At 36.1% G+C, this 23,115-nt stretch overlaps 1 protein-coding gene across 5 annotated transcripts in view; it reads left to right on the top strand.

The window, feature by feature from the left end:
* Nucleotides 1-23,115, top strand: part of USH2A (usherin) — a 373,664-nt gene that overhangs the window by 27,307 nt on the left and 323,242 nt on the right. For all 5 annotated transcript variants that reach the window (XM_072927553.1, XM_030269121.4, XM_030269120.4 and 2 more), the window contains 8 exons: nt 4,023-4,158; nt 5,301-5,364; nt 7,603-7,897; nt 9,138-9,322; nt 12,346-12,567; nt 13,884-13,977; nt 20,807-21,002; nt 21,780-21,910. In XM_072927553.1, coding sequence (XP_072783654.1) covers nt 4,023-4,158; nt 5,301-5,364; nt 7,603-7,897; nt 9,138-9,322; nt 12,346-12,567; nt 13,884-13,977; nt 20,807-21,002; nt 21,780-21,910 — 1,323 coding nt within the window. The remainder of the gene's footprint in view (nt 1-4,022; nt 4,159-5,300; nt 5,365-7,602; nt 7,898-9,137; nt 9,323-12,345; nt 12,568-13,883; nt 13,978-20,806; nt 21,003-21,779; nt 21,911-23,115) is intronic.

The following is a 23,115-nucleotide window of genomic DNA, read 5'->3' as shown; positions in this document are numbered from 1 at the left end:
AAAATTCATGTTAGATTTCATTGTTGTGTTTTCATGGGTAGAATCTGAAGAGCACATATCTTTAGGCAAGAAAATAAAGTTGTAATGTATTTCCTGTACCTGTCTCATTTTATTAACAATAACATGGGCACAATCCTGTGCCACACATTCTCTGGAATGACCCTTCTTCAAGAGGGAGGTTGGACCACATGATCCACTGTGATCCCTTCCAGCCTTACCCCACTGTGATTTTGTGATTCTGTGACCCATAGGGCAGGGAAGCTTTCCTTGCTAGGAAGTGCTTTTATTTGGTATTACTGTCTCTGATGCACAATTTGCTTGTGCTGGAGACCTGTAAGCTTAATTTGGGATGCACTGAAGGAATTTGCCTCTCAGCTCTTTGGCCCAGTACCTCTCATCTTTGAAACTCTTCCAGGTCATGCCAACAGTGCTATTAGAGCAAAGAGTATTGGTATCTTTCACGACCTCAGTTCACCATCAAATGGATTTTCCATTGCTTGGAGTTGGTATTAGGTTCTGTGTTGGCAGATGCTGATGTAGTTTCTGAGCAAATGGATCTTAGTAACTAATCCTTGCCACTTCCTTGAGAGGTGATTTGCTGTATCTGACAGATGGGGAAGCACAGGAGCGTGAGGTGGTTGCAGAGCTGGGATTAGAGTGCTGATGTCCCAGGCTTCTGGTCCTGTGATCTGCACAACCACAAACCCAGCCTTTCCTACCTATCTCCTGTTAGTCTCTTGGGGCAAATTCCTATTGAACATTATTAATAAGGACAACTGGGGAATAATCCTGTTTTGCTAGTCAGGAAGGAAAGTGTTCTTTTAGTTCTGTGCTATTGTATGGAATTTAATGCTAATGGTCAGGAGACCTTAAATAACTACATCAAACAGCCCGTTTGGTTCCAGCCTTTTCTTATTTAGCTCAGTCTAAACTGACACCAAACTTTGAGACCACCTCTCCTCCCACAGTGGAGAGCCGCTGGGATTTTTTATACCACACATGGTTTCCCTCCTACATTTTCCTCCCATGTCAGATATTCATACCCCCTTTAATAACCAGCAGGGGGATCATTACATTGAGCTACTGCCAAATGCATAATGACTGCTGCCTTTGCCTTACACAGTCACTGCACTACTGATATCCAATTCAGCATTGTAAAGTGCTTAGGGCTACCTTGGGGATGTGCTATATTAAACCCAACTATTCTAAATCCTATTTAATACAAAGAGATTGGTGGTGGGGGAGGGGGGAGGGAGATTTAAAATTGTCATTAGTTACCTATTTTCAACAAGTAAAAATACCTGGTCACTTAGGGCCCAATTCTGTTGCTCTTAAGTCATGAATAGACCCTCTGATTTTAGTATGGGGTGCATGGAGGTGAACACTCTGCTTGCCACAGGGGGAGGCAGAATTAGGTCCTATAAAGCTGTGCCTGAGACAGTAAGTTTTCAAGAAGCTGATGGGGGTGAGCATGCCCATTTCTGAATTCCCCTTAGAAATGTTTTACAGTGGAAACAGGAAAGCGGAAACATGCTTCATATCTGACTAAAAATAAAGGTACTCTTAAACTTGTAAAAGGCAACATTTTTATTTGAATGATATGACAGAGCTGCCACAGGAGTGTTACCTGCTATAAAGAAAGCTTAAGAATTATTACCTTTATTAGACCAGTGACACTGAGCTTTAGCCATACATTTCTAACTTCTGTCCCTCTACAGAGACAATTTTCTTTTCTTAAATAAACTGTCATGCTAGTGTTAATATATTGTTGGCTCCCTCATACTCTGAGAATACTGCTGATATAAAACATGTATATGTTAGATTGGTAATAGTATCTTTAGTGTAGCTGACTAGAACAAATGTGTTTCCCTCATGGCTGTGCTAATGTGATAAAGGAAAATTGGCTGTTCATCAGCTTTTGGCTGGGTAAAGACAGTAGAGATGGAACCACATTCTTTTTTATGCATTAATACCACTGAGAACTTTTCACTAGTTATATTTCATGTGCAGGCATGTTGTGCAAAGATGTTGTAAAACATGAGATAATGCTACAAATAACAAAGTAGAAAAGCCTGTATCTTTTATGATGATAACAGTCAAACACCAAATGACAGTAACAGGCTGTAAAAAATGTGATGCAGAAAAAAATGCAGTGTAACCACAATATATACGTATACTTAGGCTCTTGTAAATAGGGCATCAGATGTTTAGAGGGCTTTGTATTAAAATTAAATAAAGAAATTGTTGTATTTAGGTCATTGATGTGTCAACACAAAAGATAATTTAAAATAGAGAGATGTATTTTGAGCGGTGAAACTCGTATGCAATAACTTTTTGAACAAATCTCAAGGCTTAGTAATTATGATAATAGCCTTCAAATTTCCATCAGTGGAAGGGCAATAAATATTCCTGTCTATATTTGGGAAATATTGACTGAATCTGGAAATGGCAATAAAGCTCAGCATACATGTGTATGTTTGTAAGTACAGTTTAAGGAGGAAAAATTCATTTGTACGATATTGTGTGAAGCCAAAAAAAAAGGCCAAACAAACCCCTCCATCTTATTTCATGTTTTCTTTCTTAAAATGCTGATAGGTTCATGTTGCCCAAGGCACTGATGCTGATCATCTGAGCTCAGATTTATAGATAATTGTGTCCATTTATCTTGGTCTGAAATTTGAAAGATTTTATTGTCAGAGTAGTATTGTGTGTGCTTATATTGTGGTTTTCAAGGTGGTATTTTGTTAACTGGTAAATAAGTTCTGTCTTTCCTTTTCTTGCAACAAATTATTCTGGCTTGTGAAGCTTCTATGTCCTCACATAGCTATTGTTCTTATGGAAGCAATAATTTCAGGTTTATTTTCTTTTGATTGGAGTGACTGTCAAGATGGGTTAAAGCACTCTAGTTTTATTTGCCTTGATGGACATGACTCACCAGGCATCCAGACCTGCAAAATTAAAATAATGCTCTGTAAATTGGCAGCAGCAAAATGGTATTTCAAAATTTTAAAACTACCAGATTCTCATGTGAAAAAAGCTTTATGCAAGGTAAACATTGCTGAAACCCAAGTAATTAATTTTTTTTTTTTAAATAAACTTTCTGAAATAAAAATTTTCAGTAAGTCCAACTTAGTTTCTATAATTAACTTCATTAATGGGAACATGACTATAGCCACAATAGTTCTGATTTTCATTTTGTGTGGGCCGGGTATTGAATTTCATATAATGTAAGGCTGAAAGACACTCCATGTTATTAAACTTTTCCTAATTTTGGGTCACCTAAATCGAAGCATTTCTAATGCAATAAAACCCCCAACTTTGTAAAAACTCGGCATCTTGTGACTTTGTGGAGCTGGGAGAATGCCATGAAGTATTTCTATGAATGTTAGCTCAGATTTAAAATGAATTGGCAGGAAAGGGAGCACTTGCAGAAAACAGTACCCTGGGGTGCTGGCTGAGTGCATATTCCTAGCCAAGGGTTCCCTGGGTGGAAGGGAATTACCCAGTGGGTGTAGGCAGTTCTATATCATTCCCTTCAGCCCTGGTAGAAGAAGCATGTTTGGGTTAGGGAGGTGTTTGGGGGGCTGTTGGAGGCTTGTGTTTGGTTATCCTGAGCATGGTGTGCAGCCCCTTGAGGCCTGTTTGAAGTGATGTATGAGAAGAGCTGTGACAGCTCTAACATGTGCCCATGGCCCAAAGTGGTGATGGAGCTGTAACCAGCCTTGTACCTTGTGAAACACACCCACCCGTCTTTTCCTCTCTTCCCCTCCATCACCACCAGATCCCTTTGCTGTAGTTTCTTCTTTCATTTAACCCCTCTAGAAATTTTATACTCTGCATCTGAGTGGTGATCTGTTAATGAGAAAGAGGTAACTCCTTTCAGTAGGCAACAAAAATAAAGACATACAACAAATAGCTTGAGGTAATGTTATCAGTTAATCAATGATAGACAAAAAAATGTAGAGAAATCAAAGTGATTGCATGATAAAGCATGTGTTTTCCCCTTTACATTGATTCTATAGGTGCATCACACCCGAATTAGTTTCTTCTTGAATGGTTGGGAAGATGATAACACAGCTTTTGATTCAAGGACTCTTATGGGGACAGTTGCAGATGATGATGCTGATGGTACTCTGCAAATTGGACAAAGCTTCACAGGTAAATCTTGTAGTACTTTAGTGGAATGCACTGGAATAGTCAAAATAAAATATGCATGATGTGATTGAAAGTTATCTATATGTTGAGAAGTAATACCTTACTGCAGAAGAAAATTCCAATTGTTCAATTAGCTTTCTCAAAAGATGGGCCTGAAGATAGAATAAATTATGATCGTTACCAAAAATATATGTATTCCTGCATATAGGTAGGTTTTCATGACTTCTCTAAAACATGTATGTAAAGTGACTTATTCCACTAATTTCTGCCCATATTTTTTATGAGTAAATATTGGGAACTGTTTCAGAATGGAATTGTGCATGGCCCCTAGACCACACTCCTCTCTCTGCAGAGTCAGGAACAGAGCCAAAGGTTTTTGGCTGTCTGTGTTCTTTGGTTCTATCAATGCTCATATAAACCATGGCAGAATGAGAATCTTTCAGTCTCTAGTAATGCCTGAGAGTTTTACTCTTCATCTGCACCTAAAGTTCTATATGTACTATATCATGACATGATCATTGAAGAACAGTGGGGGATGTTTTGTTGCTTTTCACTAATTCTTGGCTTTGCAGATATATAAACACTGACTATTACTCTTCAGGAACATGCACAATTTGAAGTTAACTTCTAAATATATGTCACATAAAGAGTTTTATTGTGGCTTTGGGCAAGAAAGTATTCTGTGTCCCATTTCTTAAAGTTTGTATTTAGAAATGTATTCTGTTGTGGTTTTGATTCTGAATGCTGGATATCAAATAATCATGTAAAAGAAAGGAATATTTTAAAATGCTTTTTATCTTTATTGTATAAATTGATAGGTACAGTTGTACCTACTGTATCTCTTCTCTAATTAGAGGTGGCACATGGACTGGCTCATTACTTCTGTCTAATGAGCCGATCCCTGTGCCACCTCTCTAATCAGAAAAGAGATAGGTACAAAATGTTCTTATAAAGTTATTATAAATCATTCTTTTTTATCAAAAAAATTAAGTCACTGCCCTCTATAGTTTTGTCCAGGTCCAAGATGGTTTCATTCAGGAGGGGTAATTGTGCAAGAGAGATTTCTGAGTGCTGAATTAAAGGTGCTCTCATGCAGTGCAAAGCTGCCTTCTGCTCAATAGATTATTTATAGTATATTTCCTTAGGTTTAGAGCAATTTGTTGGAAGAATGCAAGATTTTCGATTTTACTCAGTGGCACTTACAAACAGGTAAAGAACTTTTATTTTTGTAGCAAAATAAGAGCATGGTGAGAAGGAAGTGTAGATAACAATATGCTTATTTCCCAAAGTGTAGTGCTTTTCAGATGTTTCCTTTAGATAATTGCTTGTGACGATGTAGTTCCCTGAGCCTCATTTCAAAGATTACCTTTAATCTAAAAAATCTTGAGTTGAAATAAATTCAACAACTTAATGTGTTTTGCTTTTGAACTGTTGCTTAAAGAGGCTTGACGTATGTAGTGGTGTATGTAGTATATATGTAGTGAAACAAAACACTGTAATAAATACCTGCTTTCCTTGATATTGTTGTCCTTGCTACAACCTGACTTAGTATGTTTTCTGCAGAGAGTAGATCCAGATGCTAGATTTCAATGCTTATAAACTGTCTAGGTGTTACCTAGTCATCATAATTCTGTCATAAGAGTGTGTGCTGATAAGCTTAGTCCTGTTGGATAAGACTTGCTAAGCTTCCTCTGAGCTCCATGTAAACTGTAGGGCAAGAAAGGGAGCTAGAGGGTCAAAACTGGACCACTCAGATCCCAGTCTGATGAGGAGGACAGGCATTCCAAATGATTGGCACGCTGGCTTTGTGGCTGGAGGATTTGCTCCTCGTGCTTAGCTGTTGCCTTCCTCTGGTTTCACTTCCCTTGCTCTCCAGATGAGGTTGTCACCATCAGCCACCAATGACTTGGCTACCTCAGCCTACAGAGCCCTGGGCAATTGCTTTGACTTCCTGTGTTCCTGAGGCCAAATTACTGTTGCCACTGCAATTTGTGTTGCCCTCCAGCCTCCCTTCCTAGCACATTACAAAGAGATGTTACCTTTGTTACCCAGCTCATGCTGGATTAATCCAGTCATTTCAGGCTGGCCAGAAGTAGTCAGGTCCTATTTGTCTGTGTGGTGCTTCTGGGGAGGCTGCACACAATGACACTCAGGACTGCAGACCTTCAGGCTACTTAATGATAGTCTTTCAATAAGATGTAGAGCAGTTTCCTCGGAGCTCAAGCTGTCTGCAGGACATTATGATGAACTGAGCTCCTGTGAATTGGAAGCATTAATGTGAATCTGAATTCCAAGTTTTATGAAAATCACATTGGTTGTATTTCTCAGAGCAATGCTTGTCAAATCTTTTGAACTACAATTTAGGTCAGTGAAATGAATAAAGCTTAACAATTGAAAATTAAGGTATTTTACAGACTGTATTGACCTACTGATGTCTTTCTAGATTTGGTTTTATAGCCACAAATAACATGGTCCAAAATGTTTCTTTGGGATAAACTGGGAAGGAAAGCCTTGCCTGCATACCAATTAATTTAGGCTATAGATATGTAAAAAGCCCTGTAACTCTGGGTTCTGTGGAAGCTGTAGTGGCAGCTAGCAAGTATTTTTCTGCTTAATAAGCACACAAAATTCTGTTCTTACTGATAAAGTAGGAAAATGGGAAAACTTACAAGGTTTAAATATTAAAATTTAGTCTCTTCTAGACTCACAAAATCCTTCCTATATCAGCAATGAGCAGATAAAAGAACTGTTCATGTCATCCATATATCTGTTTGCTTGCCTGCCTACCTACCTTCGTATTTATTGCAGTTGATGCTGTCAGAGGGGACTGAAGTATATCAATGATTTGACATGACTAGGTTGATTGTAGTTAAAAAAGTGTACATCTTGAAAAAATTAGTTAAAAGTGAAAATATTTCTATCCAGATTTCCTAAGGTACAATATGATATTGTTCAAGCTGGTCTTTTGGGAGGGTTAGAGTGCAAACATTGAACTTTACTGTGCTTACAGGCAGCATATTGACAATATGGTGTGTTTAAGAACAGGATCCAGACTACTGATTTTATTGCTGCAATAAAATGTTAAGAGTTTTTCTCCTCGCATCTAGGGTGGGATTCATCTATCTAGCTTCAGAATCTCACCAAAGAACTCCTTTCCCTTGGTGCCCTGTGTCTGAAGAACTCCATATGTGTGGAGCAATGAAAGGAGCTCCAGAGTTCTTCACAGATATTTTCTGAAGAGGCCTACTCCTACCCTTGATAATGTAGAGACCTTGGGGGGAGTCTTTGCTTCTAGCTGAATGCCTCATTCTTACAAGCTAACATCAGGAGTTTAGGGCTTCTACTATAATCTAAACTGAATTTTGTTTAATCTATGAGCCTAGATGCACAAAGTGACATTTGTTCTTGTTGTCATGTATGTAATTGCTATTCTCTATGCTGTGACAGAGACATTTTGGAAGTATTCTCTGGAAAATTCCCTCATCTTCATACCCAGTCTGAGTGCCGCTGTCCTGGAAGTCATCCTCGAGTACACCCTTTGATACAGAGGTACTGCATCCCTAATGGTGCAGATGATACCACTAATGACAGGGTGCTGAGGCTGGATGCAGAAGCCCATCCTCTCCACTATATCAATGATAATGACATTGGGACCACCTGGATTTCATCTGTGTTTGCTAATACTGCAGGTCTGGATCGTGGTGTTTCAATCACAGTAGATTTACAAAATGGACAGTATCAGGTAATGGGAAGATGCCCTTTGCCATTTATTAAAACAAAACTAAGAAAAGATTTTTATAGATACTGCATTGCAATTTTGAGGATATTCAAACCTTATGCTTTAAAATGTTATCCTTAGAGGACCAGGAAGAATATTTCCTTTTTTGGCATATAACAGTGCAAAAGGCAACAGAATGCATTATGGTTCTTGGCATTCTCTTTTGATGTGCCTGTTTTAACCAGCAGTAATCTAGAGTAGATATGCAAGAGTAAGCTAGAGTAGATATGCACCAATATTTAGAAACTGATTTTTGTCTCTTAATTCCACTTTTGTAAATTTCAATCTTTATTTTAATTTCTATTAAGATACTTGTTTTGTACCTGCTGGTTGAAAGATGACTGCAGACAAATGAAATTTAACTTAGCAAAAGCACATTGACATATTAGAGGGTGTTTCTGTTTGTAGATGTTCTGGAGGTGATAGATTAGCCTCCCAAGGAGTATGAAAGGAGAAAATGATAAGCAGGTGTAGTTATTGAAGAGGCCATATTGTTCCTAATCCTCCACTAGGCTCTTGAAGAATGTCAGAATGTCTTGGAAAGAGGGACCTATCAGAAGTGGGGATGCTTTCACAACAGGGAATTCACCAATTTTCTGTATATTCTTTCTGGCCTATTCTTTTTTAATTAATGTAATGGCAGGCTTTGGCTACATATGTAAACATTTGTTGTTTAGTTAAAAGTGATTTCAAATGAATGTGAAATTCTTGACTTTTGCTTATTTGATACACAGACTTCTGCTTAAGCAGTGTGCTGAGGGAAATGTTACTTGAAACAACACAGGTATTTGATGAGATTCTGAGCTAAAAATATGGAGAATTAAAAAAAAAATACCTGCTATCAGACAAACAACTCGTCAAATACTTGGTAACATAAAGTTACAACTTTCCTTTTTACTGAAATAACATGGCTGTAACAAATTGTGGACCCGACTTTGCCGTGCATTTTCAAACAGTTTTTGAGAAAAGTGAAGTTCTGATGCAGTAGTTCAGTAGTTGTCTGAGAAATCAGAGAGGTTGTTCAACAAAAAAGGTTCTCTTTGGCTTTAGTTGGGAATATGTGGGGTGAAATATGGCTGCTTCTGTCTATGAGTGGTAAACCAGACTGTTTAGTTACATTAAAAAAAACAAAAAAGGTTTTAATTCTCATTGTTTTACAGCTTAGCCATTAATATCAGTTCATAAATTTGTTACCTTCTTGTAGGTATTCTATATTATACTGCAGTTCTTTAGCCCACACCCTGAAGCAATAAAAATTGAAAGGAAAAAAAGAGATGATCTAGAATGGGAAGACTGGCAATATTTTGCTAGAAATTGCAGTATTTTTGAAATGGAGAACAATGGATCTCTGGAAAAACCAGACTCTGTCAACTGTCTCCAAATGCATAGGTATGAGTAAGTATTATCTGCATAATACAGATGGTTTGAACAGGTAACATCCTGTCACAGTTCATTGCTATGTCCCAATGAGATAGAATCTTTTAATTTGGTACACTCATTTGTTATGGTCTGTTGAATATATCAAAGATCCTAAATATGACCTTTCAACTCAAAATTGCCAAAAAGTCTTCTGTAATTTTTATAAGATTTTAATAATCTATGAGTGTGAGTCAATTGATTCCTCTGTTATTTTTGAGGCAGAGTTTCAAAATGTTACATGTTAGTGTTTTGATGGCTATTGTCAGCAGAATTGGAGAACACTGAGAGGATAAGTGGAGGTAGGTACTGATAGAACATTATTCTAATCTGTCTAGTGAATGTGAAAGTCTGCCTTCTGGTCTCTGGGAGGGCAACCTGTTCTGGAGCCTAGAAAGAGGCCAGACTGAAGTACAGAAGCCAGTCATTCAACCCTGCTAGTGTTATGCAACACATGTAAGAAATGAGTTGAAAATGGTATCTTGAAGCTTTCTCATCTTTCTAAGCAAGAAGCAATATAATACTGTGGGAAGAGGGGCAAGAAGGATGATTACCATTTAGAAATATGCTGCAAGCCCTTTTACTGTCAATTAACATGAAAATTGAAAGCTATATAATATATAAAATATACATTTTGTAAATATAGTGTATAATGTATATGATAGTTAATATGTTATCATATTACACACACACATGCATGTATGTACACACATATATGTATAATTGAACTTTTGCCACTATATATATATTCAACTGCATTATCTTTTCCTGAGTTCAAATGCCAGTCAGTATTAGACTTGTCTGGAAATCAGTGAGAAAATACATTTCCAGGTGCTGTAGTTACTTTGCCTTTTTTCTTTTCCACACTTTTGCTACCTTTCTAAGACTTTTCAAGTGTCAGCATCTTTGTTCTCCAGGAGTTCAGAATTCTGAGGAGAGAAGCATAAGGTCATTTGAGTTACACCACTCTTTTGCAAAGGAATCTGAGCTTTATTGCTGATCTTTAGAGCAGAGGGTAGAGGAGAAGGGCAATATCTTAAGGAAGACAAATGTATTTGGCTAAATAACCCAAGTGTGGTGCAATACCATTTTCAACCCCAAAATATGTATTTGCATAATTTTAAAAAACATCCGAGGAGTTAAATATGGACTGTTTCCATAAATGTTTTCTAAGCAGCACAGTTTCTCCCCTTCAATTAAAATGTAAATAATGATAGGAAGTGATACAAATGAATAATTTTTGGGTACAGCTGATGTACAGAAAGCTTTAAATGATAAGACATATATTGGTGAATATTCTGTGTGCTCAAAGAGGAGTTACTGTTGAAACAAAGCTCCAAATTTATGTCAACAGTGTTACAGAGTTCCCTGGAGAATTTTATTGTAAAACAAAACTTGTTTCTTTCTTTCTCTCATACCCAAAAACTTGTACCTGCCAAGACACGTCCAGATTGTCAGTCCAGTGTTTAGACATCAGTGTCCTTGTGTCCCAGTGGCCTGTCCAGGATTCCCTGGATTTACATATAAGACATGACCTTGGTTTTGAAATCTTTACCATGACTTGATGGTTCTTGTTTCAGTGATCACATGCCAGTACTGAATGGACTCTTTTTGGTGTCCTTTAAGAAATGAAAGTTATAAGGGTCTTTGTTTCTCCATCCTGTACCAACTATGTATGTTAGGAGTTGCTCACTGTCCTTTATCCCCCTATCAGAGGCTTGAATCTTTGCTTAGTCTGAATATTGGCTGACCCTTATTTTAGAATCTCCTTTGTTTTCCTGAGAAAGTGGTGTAGATGCCCTAAAATCTTGATGACCTGCTTATCTAGTTGCCATCAGCCTTACAGTCTTTCTGCTGTTCCTTCTGATGCTTCCATGGTGTTGTTTATCTGCCATTTGTGCCTGTCTAAACATTTCTATGACAGTTCTATATGGCACAGAAGAAATACACTTTATTTAGTTTTCTGCAGAGGGAAAGAGAAGACATAATCACCCAGAGAAACAGATATATTCCACTGAGATTTTTGTGAAGCACTGACCTGGATTAGGAGCACAGGAAATTCAAAGACAGAAGAGCTTGACTCAGCAGACCTAGCCTAACTAGAAATCTCATCTTTCAGAAACTGACATATTTTGAAGTGACATTTTTTGAGTGTTGCATGTCAGGTGCCAGATGATAATGTGGGATACCTATTTTTAATGATCCCATGTAGGTGTGCAAATAAGCAGACATTCTTTTCTCTTCAGGGGCTAAACTGTGCCTAGTACATAGACCAACATGACATGATTCATACCAAGTTGTGCCAATGTGCAGTTCATATCTACTTGTTTACTCAGTTTTACTTGAATTCTCAGGATTGTCATCTTTCCTCTTCCTGGGCTTAAATATGCAGTTTTACTCCCAATCTTACTGCTTTCCATTAAATTATCTTGCACTTCACTTGCTGGAAGATAGCATGTGTTTCTAACTCTGCTCACTCAGATGAGTAGGTAATATGGTCTTACAACTCTGGAATTCAAAATATAACAATTGTTTCTGTATGGTTTTTAATGTATTTAGCAGGTATATTGCTAACAATATAAGTCTATTAATTATTGTGTTAGTCATCTGAATGATTTCCTTATGTGGTTCAAGCCTAGCTCATGTTTCTCAAGGAGAGTGTGTTAAACTTCTTGAAAACGTGTGCAGGTGACACTGTATCAGTCAGACTAATCATATTTTGAAGTTGTCTGGTAAAGGCTTTACTTTTAATTGGAAACTTTGGGTCTGCAGAAGAGCATGATAGTTTAGAACAAAACAGACATATACATGACATTTCTTTCCCCCATTTTGAATTCTGGTGACTGGGAATCCACTGACATAAGAATTTTTACCCAGAAAGCATGAAACCACTATTTACAGCTGAGACCCTCTCTGAGAAACAGTATGTTAGGGGCTAGAATCTGTAAAATATGTAATATTTTGAGTTTAATTTGTCTTCCTCTCTATTTAAACAGCTTTACACCATATTCTCGTGGTAATCTAACTTTCAGTGTTCTTACCCCGGAACCAAATCACCGACCTGGTTACAATGATTTTTATAATACTCCATCTCTTCAAGAATTTGTAAAAGCTACACAAGTGAGGATTCATCTCCGTGGCCAGTATCACACTAATGAACCTTGGGTAAATTTTAGGCATAGGTACTATGGAGTTTATGAAGTTACAGTCAGTGGAAGGTAAGTGTTACGTGGCTCTTCCCACATCCAGCACCGTCTCTGTTACAGCTCTGCACGGTATATAAGGACTTGCCTAAAATTTGATCAACTTGGTTTGCTTTTAGATGTGTGATTGAGAAAGGAATTTGGTCTGAAGCAGTGTATCAAGTTGGAAATGATTGGTGTACTGTTTTGTAAAACTGTTTGCTCACATTTTATTTTACAAGTAATTATACTTATTACACAAATCTGTCAAAAGCAATCCTTTCCTTGGAATTACCAATGCCTCTAAGCAAAGGCTTATGACTGAAACAATAGCTTGTGCTTTATTTCAGTAACTCTTCCAATCTATAGATTCCCAGACATGGCAATTTTAACAGTCAATGCAGAACTCATTCTTTTGTTTTAGTTGGAGTTTTCCTTTCAAAATTGGGTAGCTGTCAGTGAAACTGTTGTATTATCTCTGGCTGACAACTTTATTGTATATGATAAGTGTGCTGTCTTGTGAAGGGACTAATTATGTCCCGGAAATAATATGCAAATTTGGCAATGAAATAGTTTCCAGGAAGTATATGGTGCAGATTTTGTAAGTATTATTATTCCTGCAATTATTTTGGTAGTTCTCATTTTGAGAGAAAGCACCCTGTTAGAAGTCATGTTTACTTTAAAATTTTCTCTCTTTTTAATATATTTTGATTATTGATTTAGATGTATTATGATAATGCATTTACTAAAACAGCTTTACCTTGGTGATGATGTAAGAGTAAAATAATTTCAGCTGTAGTTTGCAAAGCTCTATCATGCCTCCAGAAGAGCAACCTTTCAGGTAGAGTGGTATGGTTATTGACTATTAATTAAGACTATACACATTTTATTTTAGTAAGAAATGGAAATTTTAATGGAGATGAAATGGGTTAAAATTAAAAATTATTCCTGATATGGTTAAGATTTCTTGAAAAACTAGAGCCACACTGCAAGTTTTAATACTGATGAATAATTGTAATTTATTTAATAAAATTTTCCAGATTAAGATTACATACTGAAATACAGTTTTCATTACATATCCTATAAGGCAAGAGTAGTTCTACTACATGCTGGTTTTTATTTTCTTGGAAAGCAATTGTTGATGCTTAAAAATATATTGAATGGTCTTTTGTGGTTTACTGCACCTAAGAATATTCCCTTTGGTGGCATTTATTTGTTCTTAATAACAAACCATACTATGTAATACACAAAATTGACTTTGTGAGTTTGTAATGTATTTTTGCACAGATGTGTTTTCAAAGATTTTTGCACAGATGTGTTCTAACTTTTGACACCACCTATTGTTCTTTCAGATGTAATTGCCATGGCCATGCTGATGCTTGTGACACAGCTATGAAACCATACAGGTGTCTGTGTGTCGAGGAAAGCTATACAGAAGGAAATAACGTGAGTCTCACCTTCATCTGTCTATACCCCTATGAGCAACCTCAACACTGGGATTTCAATCCTGGGAAAGAGTGTGAATAGGTGTGTTAGTGTAGGCCTGTCTTTCAGAGGAAAACTTTCTGTGGCAGATTTGTATCAATTAAGGAAAAGGATGTATTCCACTCTCCACCCTCACCAAAAGCCATTCCACCACAGACCATCAGGAGTGTTGTGTTCAGGGATTTGATTTCTTGTTAGAGATTATACCACTTTCAAACATTAAATGCAAACCTGAGATTAGACTGTGAGCATCTAATAAAGGTTGTCTCTGCCTGCTGCAGGAACTAGCAAGAGTCCTGTAGGGTGAAGGTGCTACTGGTAATTTTAGTCTGCTCCTATGGACTCCAGACCCATTCAGTAGGTGGACTGCAGTAGGCAAAGTCGTGGAGTTTAGCTTCTAGTTTAGTTTCATTTGAAAGAAACAGTTTAAATGGTCCATAATGCAATCCAAACTACCATAAATGCAGAATTATAATTTTCATTTGTGATTGTAAGTGTTTTATAATTCTTGGCCAGGGAAGAACCAAAATGGGTAGATACTGTAAGTCATGTATTCTAGATAAATACGTGGAGGAGAGCTCAATGGTACCACTTTTCACTTATTTCATGCAGCATTTGGTTTTCTTGGAAGCTTTTTGCATACAATTTAACATAAGGAGAACAATGATGTATGAGTAAAAAAAACTTGCTCAAAGAAAAGATTTCCTAGATAAATTATTTATCTCAAAAGAAAAAAAAAGTAAAATAAGTTGAGGTTGAGAAAAAATGAGCTACATCTAAGGAATGAATCCTTCAGTCTCACTGACTGTTAGATTTCCACTGTGAGTACATGATATATTTCTTGCTATTTATGCCTTTTGGAAATAGCCTTTCTAAAAATTAAGAAGAGGTTATATGGAATAGCAACAGCAGTAACAAAGGGAAGACTAATCACACATCAAAAAAAAACCCCAAGCAGTCTGTGCTTGCAGGAACAGAGCAAGGAGAGGCAGCCTCAGAGCATTTGATACAGTGCTCATGATTGTGTGAAAGATCTTTGTAAAATTTCATAGGGGATCTGAGTTTTCTCATTTCTTAAGCAGAACTGTAGGATCTACAGTCTAAATGGGACTTGAACCGAAATTTCAAGTTTTTAGATGGGTCAAATTAGGAAAAAAAAATTCAATCTGACAGTGTCCCTTTAATTAGAACACACATTGTGAAATGTTACTTTGTAAGGATTAATTATAAATATTTAATAAGATCTGGAAGTTCACCAAGCACTCTTGCAAGACTTGTGCTACCTTGTGAAAACAAACCAAATACATTTTAATGATCTATCTGCCTTATCAGATATTTCCTGTCAATGTTAATGGGTTGTTCCACTGAGTATCACATCTCTGATTTGGCATATATGCATTGTGACCATAATTGAAGTGCTTGAATTAACGGTATTAATTTAGAGTACAATAAGGATGTTGTTTAATTATTTTTCTCATTCTTTAATAACCATGTCAGTATCTATTAAATATGAAATAAAATAGCAGTAATAATAAAATAGAATAAGTATTTGGAAATGTATCACTAACTACTTTGAATTTTATCAAAGATTTACATGGAATCCAAACAGCTTAAAGATATTTTTTTTTTTGGTAAGGCTAACACTTAAAAGCAAAATGAAAAGTCCATCCTGATTTTTGACTATCACTGGCAATGATAAAACTCTGATAGATTTACATCTGTTTCTTTGGCTGCCAACCCAGTGAATTAGGAACTGTAAAAATAAATGTATTTATTTGTATATTGTTTTGGTTTAAGTAAGCATTTGATAAAGCAAGTTTCCAAATACAACTTTTTTGGTAGAGAAAAAGAAAATATCTTTGAGAAGAAATAGCACTATCAGCAAGCAGGTTTTTTTTAACTTAAGTTCTGTGTTAGCAGAGAGTAAGTCACCAGAACTGAGGGGGTATAATAAAGTTTTTGGCTTTAGGGTGGGTTTTTTCAATGTCTTGTACTAGAAATCAGGATCCTCAAAAAAGCTTTTTACAAATGGCAGAGTATGTCCTTGTCAGATTTACATTTAATACAGCTAAAATTACCGTCTTGAATTTATCTGGTGTATACATCTGGCTAGCTGTTGGGCTGCAAAGCAATACCAGAAATGAAAAATCTGCATAACTATTACAAATAGAAATCTTAGTTTAGGTATTTGCATCACTATGTTATGAAATCTGACATACCAAATGGAATTTTTTTTCCCTGAGTTCCATTTCGCTGAAGAATGATGATGAAATATGTTGCTATGAAATCTGAGATAATGGGAAGAAGGGGTTGCTTAAGAGTGATTTGCAGATGTTGCGGGGCCAGATTATGAAAAAAAGAGGAAATTAAGCCTCACAAAGCTTGTCTCTCATTTTATGAAAAAAAATATTCAGTTTCTTCATTTACAAATTGTTCCCTTAAATGCCTTGGGTCCAACTTTGGGAGATAGCTGTTCCTTTTACAAATGGAAACTGAGGGACTGAGAGTGGAGTCCAGAATTTGGTGACATTTGTATGCAAAGATTAGCTTTTAGGCTCAAGGAAAAGTATGTTCAAAACTTTCCAAGCTGTCATATAATGAGCTGGAAACAGCCCATGAAAGAACAAGACAGTCAAGCAAGGTTAGACTTACATTGCAACCTCAGAGCCTCTTTTAAATCAACTATATAGAACTTAATAGAGAAAGGTAATGGCAAAATATACAGGAATAATTATAGAAAACATAATAGAAAAGAAAATTTAAATTAAGCCACTCTGATAAATGCTTGAGAATATATGAATAGAAGTGAGAGACTGACTGGATGCAGTAGAAGTTTCAGGTCTTCAGACTTTTCCATAATGGTTTTAAACATCTGAGGTCTGAAAAATGGATATGGCATATGTTGTTTTATCAGGAATTGAATAAGTAAAATGCTTCATATTGTTACAGAAGAATCTATGTAAACCTTAGTTAAAGGTTAATCTATATCATGTTAGATGTTCGAATTAATCAGAAATAGTACATGAGGAGCTGTAAATATTAACTACAGTACACTCAGTAACAGAGTTCTCACTTGCAGAAGCAAGCCAGCAAAAATTGCAATTTTTACTACATGGAACATTGGGATGGAACCCCATAAGACACCCTTCATTTCCCTTGGAGTCTCTTAGTGTTCTAATTATTATTGTGCGTTTTTTGGTTTTTTTTTTTTTTTTCCTCCCTAGTAAAACCTGGCTTTTAAGTTTAAAAGCTTTTTGATAACTAGGGAGTTGACAAGAGACAGATGTAGCTCACATGTAGTCTTGGTAGGTATTCAAATGCTTTAGTGAGGGTGCTGGTGAAAGCCAGGAGGAAATGAAGACTGTCTTTAGAGCATGGCAAAGCTATCTGGAATAGATATTCCCTAGAAGCCATATTTATTTGGCTAAGGAAATGAAATGGAGTGAAAGCATAGTGGATGGATACAAAAGAGGATCTTGTAGGAAGGAAAGAATTGTATATGATTAATTATCCCATTACAGTCAACACTTAGAGAGCACTTATGACTGCTATACATAATAGAGCTTTTCAAAGACAAGTCAGCATTTCAAAATGGCTAAGAAGGTGGCATTCTAACCTCGGTGTCACTTCATCAGATTTTTAAATGTGTATTACAGAAGCATGTGTATAAGTACTATAGGTCTGTTATGTACACTGTTTATTGCAACTGAGCTTTCAGAGTGGGCTGCAAACTCTTCCTACACAGGTTACAAAAAGGAAAAAAGGAATTAATTCCACATAAAATTATATATAAAAGAATGCCACTGAGAGGCAAGCGACAGGGTACTTAAAAAGTGTTGGAATAAAAAGTTCTAGTTAATAATGATTTATTGCATGTTTTAAAGTGTAGTTACTGTTGTTGTCTGAAGTATTTCTTTGGATATTTGTTGACTGTTTCTTCAGAGGCACTGTCCTCAGAATTCTGAGGGCCTGAAAATGAACTTGGTACATAAAGGCTTAGGCTCAAGCCACAGGTATACCATAAGTATACTTCAAGTGATATATTTTTACATTTTTGACATTAGTTATATACAGGATTCTCTGTCATAAATTTTAGCATAATGGTTATTTTTCTTCTTCCAGTATAAATATTAAGAGAGAAAAAGTAGTGCTTATAAAAGTGTGCTTTTAATTTTTAATAATAATTTTATTAAAAAATTATCTTGAATGCATTGTTGGAAATCAGTTTTTAATTGTTTTAGACTAATGAATTGGGCTAAGTTGGCCTTGATATTTTGGCCACCTGGTTCCATGTTATGTTTTCTCAGGAAAATTTTCACACATGGTGAGAAGTTCAGATACTCTATATCAAGAAGGCATGTTTGATATTGACCATAGGGAAAACCATATATTGAAGATGTTTTCTAAAGGGCCTAGATGTAACTGGGAATAAGAACATGCATGTTTCTAGGTGTTACAGAGTAACTGTAACAAAACTGTTGGTTTTGTTAAGCTTAGACATTTTTTGTAAATCTGCTGATAGACCTTGCCATGGGCTTTTTGGAAATGTACCTATTCATTTTACATGCAGTAGCCAAGAACCAAAGCCCAGATCTTGGTTTGCAATTCTCAACTTCTATGCTTTGGACAAATGCAGAGTTTAGATTTGGTGAATGAAGACCTGAAGATGGCAACATGTACATCATAGTGCTACCAAATGTGAAAGTTCAGTCCTGGAGGTGTGATGAACAGCAGGGTGATGTGGGGGTCCAGTGCCCATTTTTATTGCATGCAGGTGTGACAACTGCTAGAAAAACAAGCGTTTCACACTCACTGCCAACTTATGAATGACTGCTTTTTTGCCAAGGAGGCTGTAGATGGGAGGAGTCACTCTCTGCTCCCGGGTAATAAGTGATAGAACAAGAGGAAATAATCTCAAATTGGGCTAGAGAAGGTTTAGATTGGATATTAGGAAAAAATTCTTCAGTGAAAGGGTTGCCAGGGATTGGAACAGGCTACCCAGGGAAAGTGATGGAATCACTGTTCCTGGAAATGTTAAAAAGTGTATAGATGTGATTTAGTGGTGAATCTGGCCGTGCTGGATTAATAGTTGAATTTGATGATCTTAAAGGTCTTTTCCAAATTTAGTAATTCTATGATTTTTAAAAGTTTTGTCTAAGTTTTAAAAGTCACGCAAGAGATGTTTCAAAGAGGCTTCTTGCTATGTAATCAGATGCCATCTTTTTCTGTCATACACCTTCGTGCCTGTGTGTCATTCAACAATAGGTGCAAGCACAGGTGTGCATAAGTAACTGATCCAAGATTAAATCTGAAATGAGATGATGGATGCTTTCAGCTGCTGTGTGGCTGGCCATGCACAAATGGAAACTCAGGGCTGGCAGGTTGATAGCTATTCCTGCACAATTTTCCTTTCAAGGAGGACATATTTCCGTAGACATGCTGGGAGCAGGGAGCTGCATGAGCTGGATAGCTTGGCTGGTAGATTGTTTCTTTGTTGTGCTTCCCAAGTTGTGCCATGCCTGAATGAACCCTCTTGTCTTGTGTTGTTAGGTGCTGTGTAATGTTGATTTTTCTCAATGTGGAGAGAGGGGGGGCATGGATGTAAATGAGGGGAGGACTTGAATAAGTTAGAGCTGTGTAACTTGTCAAGAGTTATGGTCAAGGTATTGCACTTAGTGCATTTAAGATAATCACAATTAGGCAGCGATTGCTCCGATAAACAAAGGCCAGAGTTCAAGGTCTCAAGTGAAACCCTGCTAATTTTCATCCTGAAAACTCCTTTTTTTCTCTTACTGTGGTAATATTCTGGTTTTGCTTTGTTTTTAACAGATTAGAAAAAGGTGCAGTTATTATTGATATTTTATTGCTTACTTTTTATTTAGTTTATTCAAACTAAATGTCAATACATACATTCTTTTGTGATTTAATTTTCTCTCCCAGGTGGCTTTTATTATAGTTTGTGACTGGTCTGCAATTCTTGGACTGTCTTAAGCTTATGGCTCTTAATTCAGATTGTTTTACACACAGATGATGCTTTCCCAGCACTAGCTGTGAGTGAAACAGTTTAGAAACTTCAATACAATTTCCTAGTTCTCAGTGTATAGGTGATATAGCATATTAAAAAATTACAAATAGTTATAATACTGCTTGGAATAACAACCATAAAGAAAGATGAACATGCTTCTCAAGATTAAGAAGGAAGTTACCCAAAAAAGAAAATAGTTGTCCAAATATGTAACAGAAGCAACTTATTTTAAAGCATTAAGTTCCTTCTGAAAGACAGAAATTATGATTGCAGTATCTTTAGTTTCTTTTGTTTCACTCACAAGGTTAAATGGTAGTAGTACAAACTACAGTTATTACAACATTAGAAACTACAAGAGTACATATCATTTAAAATGTATCCAGATGGATGGATTAGGTGAATGTCTTCTGTGCCATAAACATAGCAAGCACCATTTTGCATCTTTCAAGGCTTAAGTGAATTGGAATCTCAGGACATTAGCTTGTGTCGAGTATCTAATTTTTAAAATGTTGCTCTTCTGCTCACTTTCCTTGGTTTTACTCTGTTTTTAAAATGACCTTAAAATGTTAAAATAATAATTAAAATGTTTGGTTTGTTAATTCTCTTTGTGCTTTCTCACTTTTTCTCTAAGCCAAATATTATTAACATTTAAATTGGAGAAAACACATAGAAAAAAATATGAACATAGAGACTATATTAGGAAACTTGTGAAGAAATACTCATGTCTAAGAAGCAGCATTTTCTTTTATTTCTGAATTGTTTCAGTGTGATCGCTGTTTGCCATTGTACAATGACAAGCCTTTCCGTCCAGGTGACCAAGTTCATGCCTATAATTGCAAACCATGTCAGTGTTATGGCCACGCAGAAAGCTGCCACTATGACTTAGCAATGGATCCTTTTCCTCAGGAACACCACCGAGGCGGTGGTGGAGTGTGTGATAACTGTCAGCACAACACAGCTGGTAAGTCAAAGAGAATGGACTGTTTATTTTATAGTTCCTTTTTGACTAAGTCTTGTGTCAGCTGAAATTAGTAATATTCTATAGCTGAGAGTCCAATAAATTCTCATGTATATGTATTTTTAAACTACTCAGATAGTGCAGTAACCGCAGTGGTGTCAACTCTTAATCCATAGGAAAATACTGTAAAATTTAATCCAATCTTGTATAAAAACGTTCATGTAAAACACATACAATAAATAATTAAAATATATAGTTTCAAGGTTATTCCCATTACATGTGCTAGAGCATTTAAATTCAAAATGTAATCTTCTTGGACCAGTTTAACAGACAATGCCTAAAAAGGTTGTCAAATTTCTCTCTAATGTCAGTTTCTTGCTTATTGAATAAATCTCTTTATTCAATGTAAGTGGTAGATTTGAATACTTTAAAAATTCTTGTCTATTTCAGTTTTCTTGGCTTTATCTAGTAAAGATAAAAAAGAAAAGTTTCAGGTTCAATTTTTCCAAAAAAATGTATAGGCGTTTGCATGGCACAGCTTTTATATAAGTGTGGTATTATATAACAGATGGAAGTTTAATGGAGTAAAACATAGTTTGTAACAGGTTCATTGTTTCATATGCTCTGGATCACTAAATTGGCAGGTAGAGATGAAAGGTGCATTAAAATGGACGTCCTGAAAATTATAGAATTCTCTCAAAGGAATAGTCTTTAATTTTGAATTATACAGCTAATTTTAATGAATTGGAAGCCATAATGCATAACCTTTCTTTCATGCAGGAAGGAACTGTGAGCTGTGCAAGGATTTCCATTACAGACAAGCAGGTGCAGATCTTTCAGCCATCGATGTTTGCAAACCCTGCAACTGTAACGCCACAGGCACCAAAAATAAGAGCCTCTTGTGTGATAGTGTAAGTAGCCTTAATAGAGAAAAAGGAGAAAACATTTCAATCAGCTGGGTAGACAGCCATAAGATTTTACAGAGTATATTCAGATGGTAACTAGTCTGTATGAAAAATACGCTGAAGTCCACCCTTTTCAAAATGATAATTGACTTATATCAGCCATTTGAAAGCTGAGAAAACAGAGAGGAATTTGAAATGTACTGATTTTTCCTGTCACTAGATCAGCAACAGACATAAAAGATGTTGTATGAATAGTAGTTTTGGGATGCTACCTCTGCACTCAGTAATGTTAAAACATCTAGGTTTTGAGTGTTTTTGAAGGTCTTGGTACTGTCTTAAAGTTCCTAAAAGGTTTTGAAAATCCAGGCAATAAGCTCAGCCTGAAATGGAACTAAAATTAAGCTACTTTTCCCTATAGTAAGACAAGGATTGATCTCCCTTTTAATTTATGAAGTCCATTAAAAATAAAAGAAACCCACAAAGTGATGCTGAGAAGAGAACACCGTCAGCTATGCTTTTAAAGTCAATGGACCTCATTGTCATGCAAGCTGTCTAGTCCAATAATAAATCTATCTGTAACTTTTAAAACATGCATGTTGGAAAAAAACACAGGGAAAATGATTAAAATCTTGAAGCTATGCTAAATATATATTTTGGTTTGTGTTCTATTCACACATGTCCTATCCATGGCCAAAATCTAGATTTTGTTAGAAATAGGTAAAGAAATAATTGTTTTGAGATCTATTGTAAAGGTAGAACTTACTCTGTGGGTAAATGTGATAGAACCACTTCAGTTTGTTGCCACTTTTCCTATCTCATTTTTTTCAGCACTTTTCTTTTGTAAAGTAATCTCTGGCTTTTTTCATCATATGTCTCTTGTCATTGAATTTTATTTAACAGTGAACTCTTGTGGATCCTACTGTACTTTCATCCTCAGTTGCCATCATAGAGGTACAGATACGTGCCCGGTTTGACTCAGTGCACCTCACAGGACTCATGCATTGGTACATATTCTGTGTGACATGCAAATACAGCAAAATATGTTTTCTAAAATAATCTCGTGTATTCTAAAGAGAAATTATTTTATAGTTTTCAGTCTTCTGAAGTAACACACTCTGCCAGTAACACAGAAGTGGGAAAAAAAAGCTTGCAAAACACAGGTATAATTTTAAGATTATTTTTCAAGTCATAAGAGGAATGAAAGCAAATGT

The sequence above is a fragment of the Taeniopygia guttata genome, chromosome 3 (assembly GCF_048771995.1).
Source record: "Taeniopygia guttata chromosome 3, bTaeGut7.mat, whole genome shotgun sequence".
Taxonomy (NCBI): domain Eukaryota; kingdom Metazoa; phylum Chordata; class Aves; order Passeriformes; family Estrildidae; genus Taeniopygia; species Taeniopygia guttata.
This window is presented reverse-complemented; position numbering and strand designations above follow the sequence as displayed.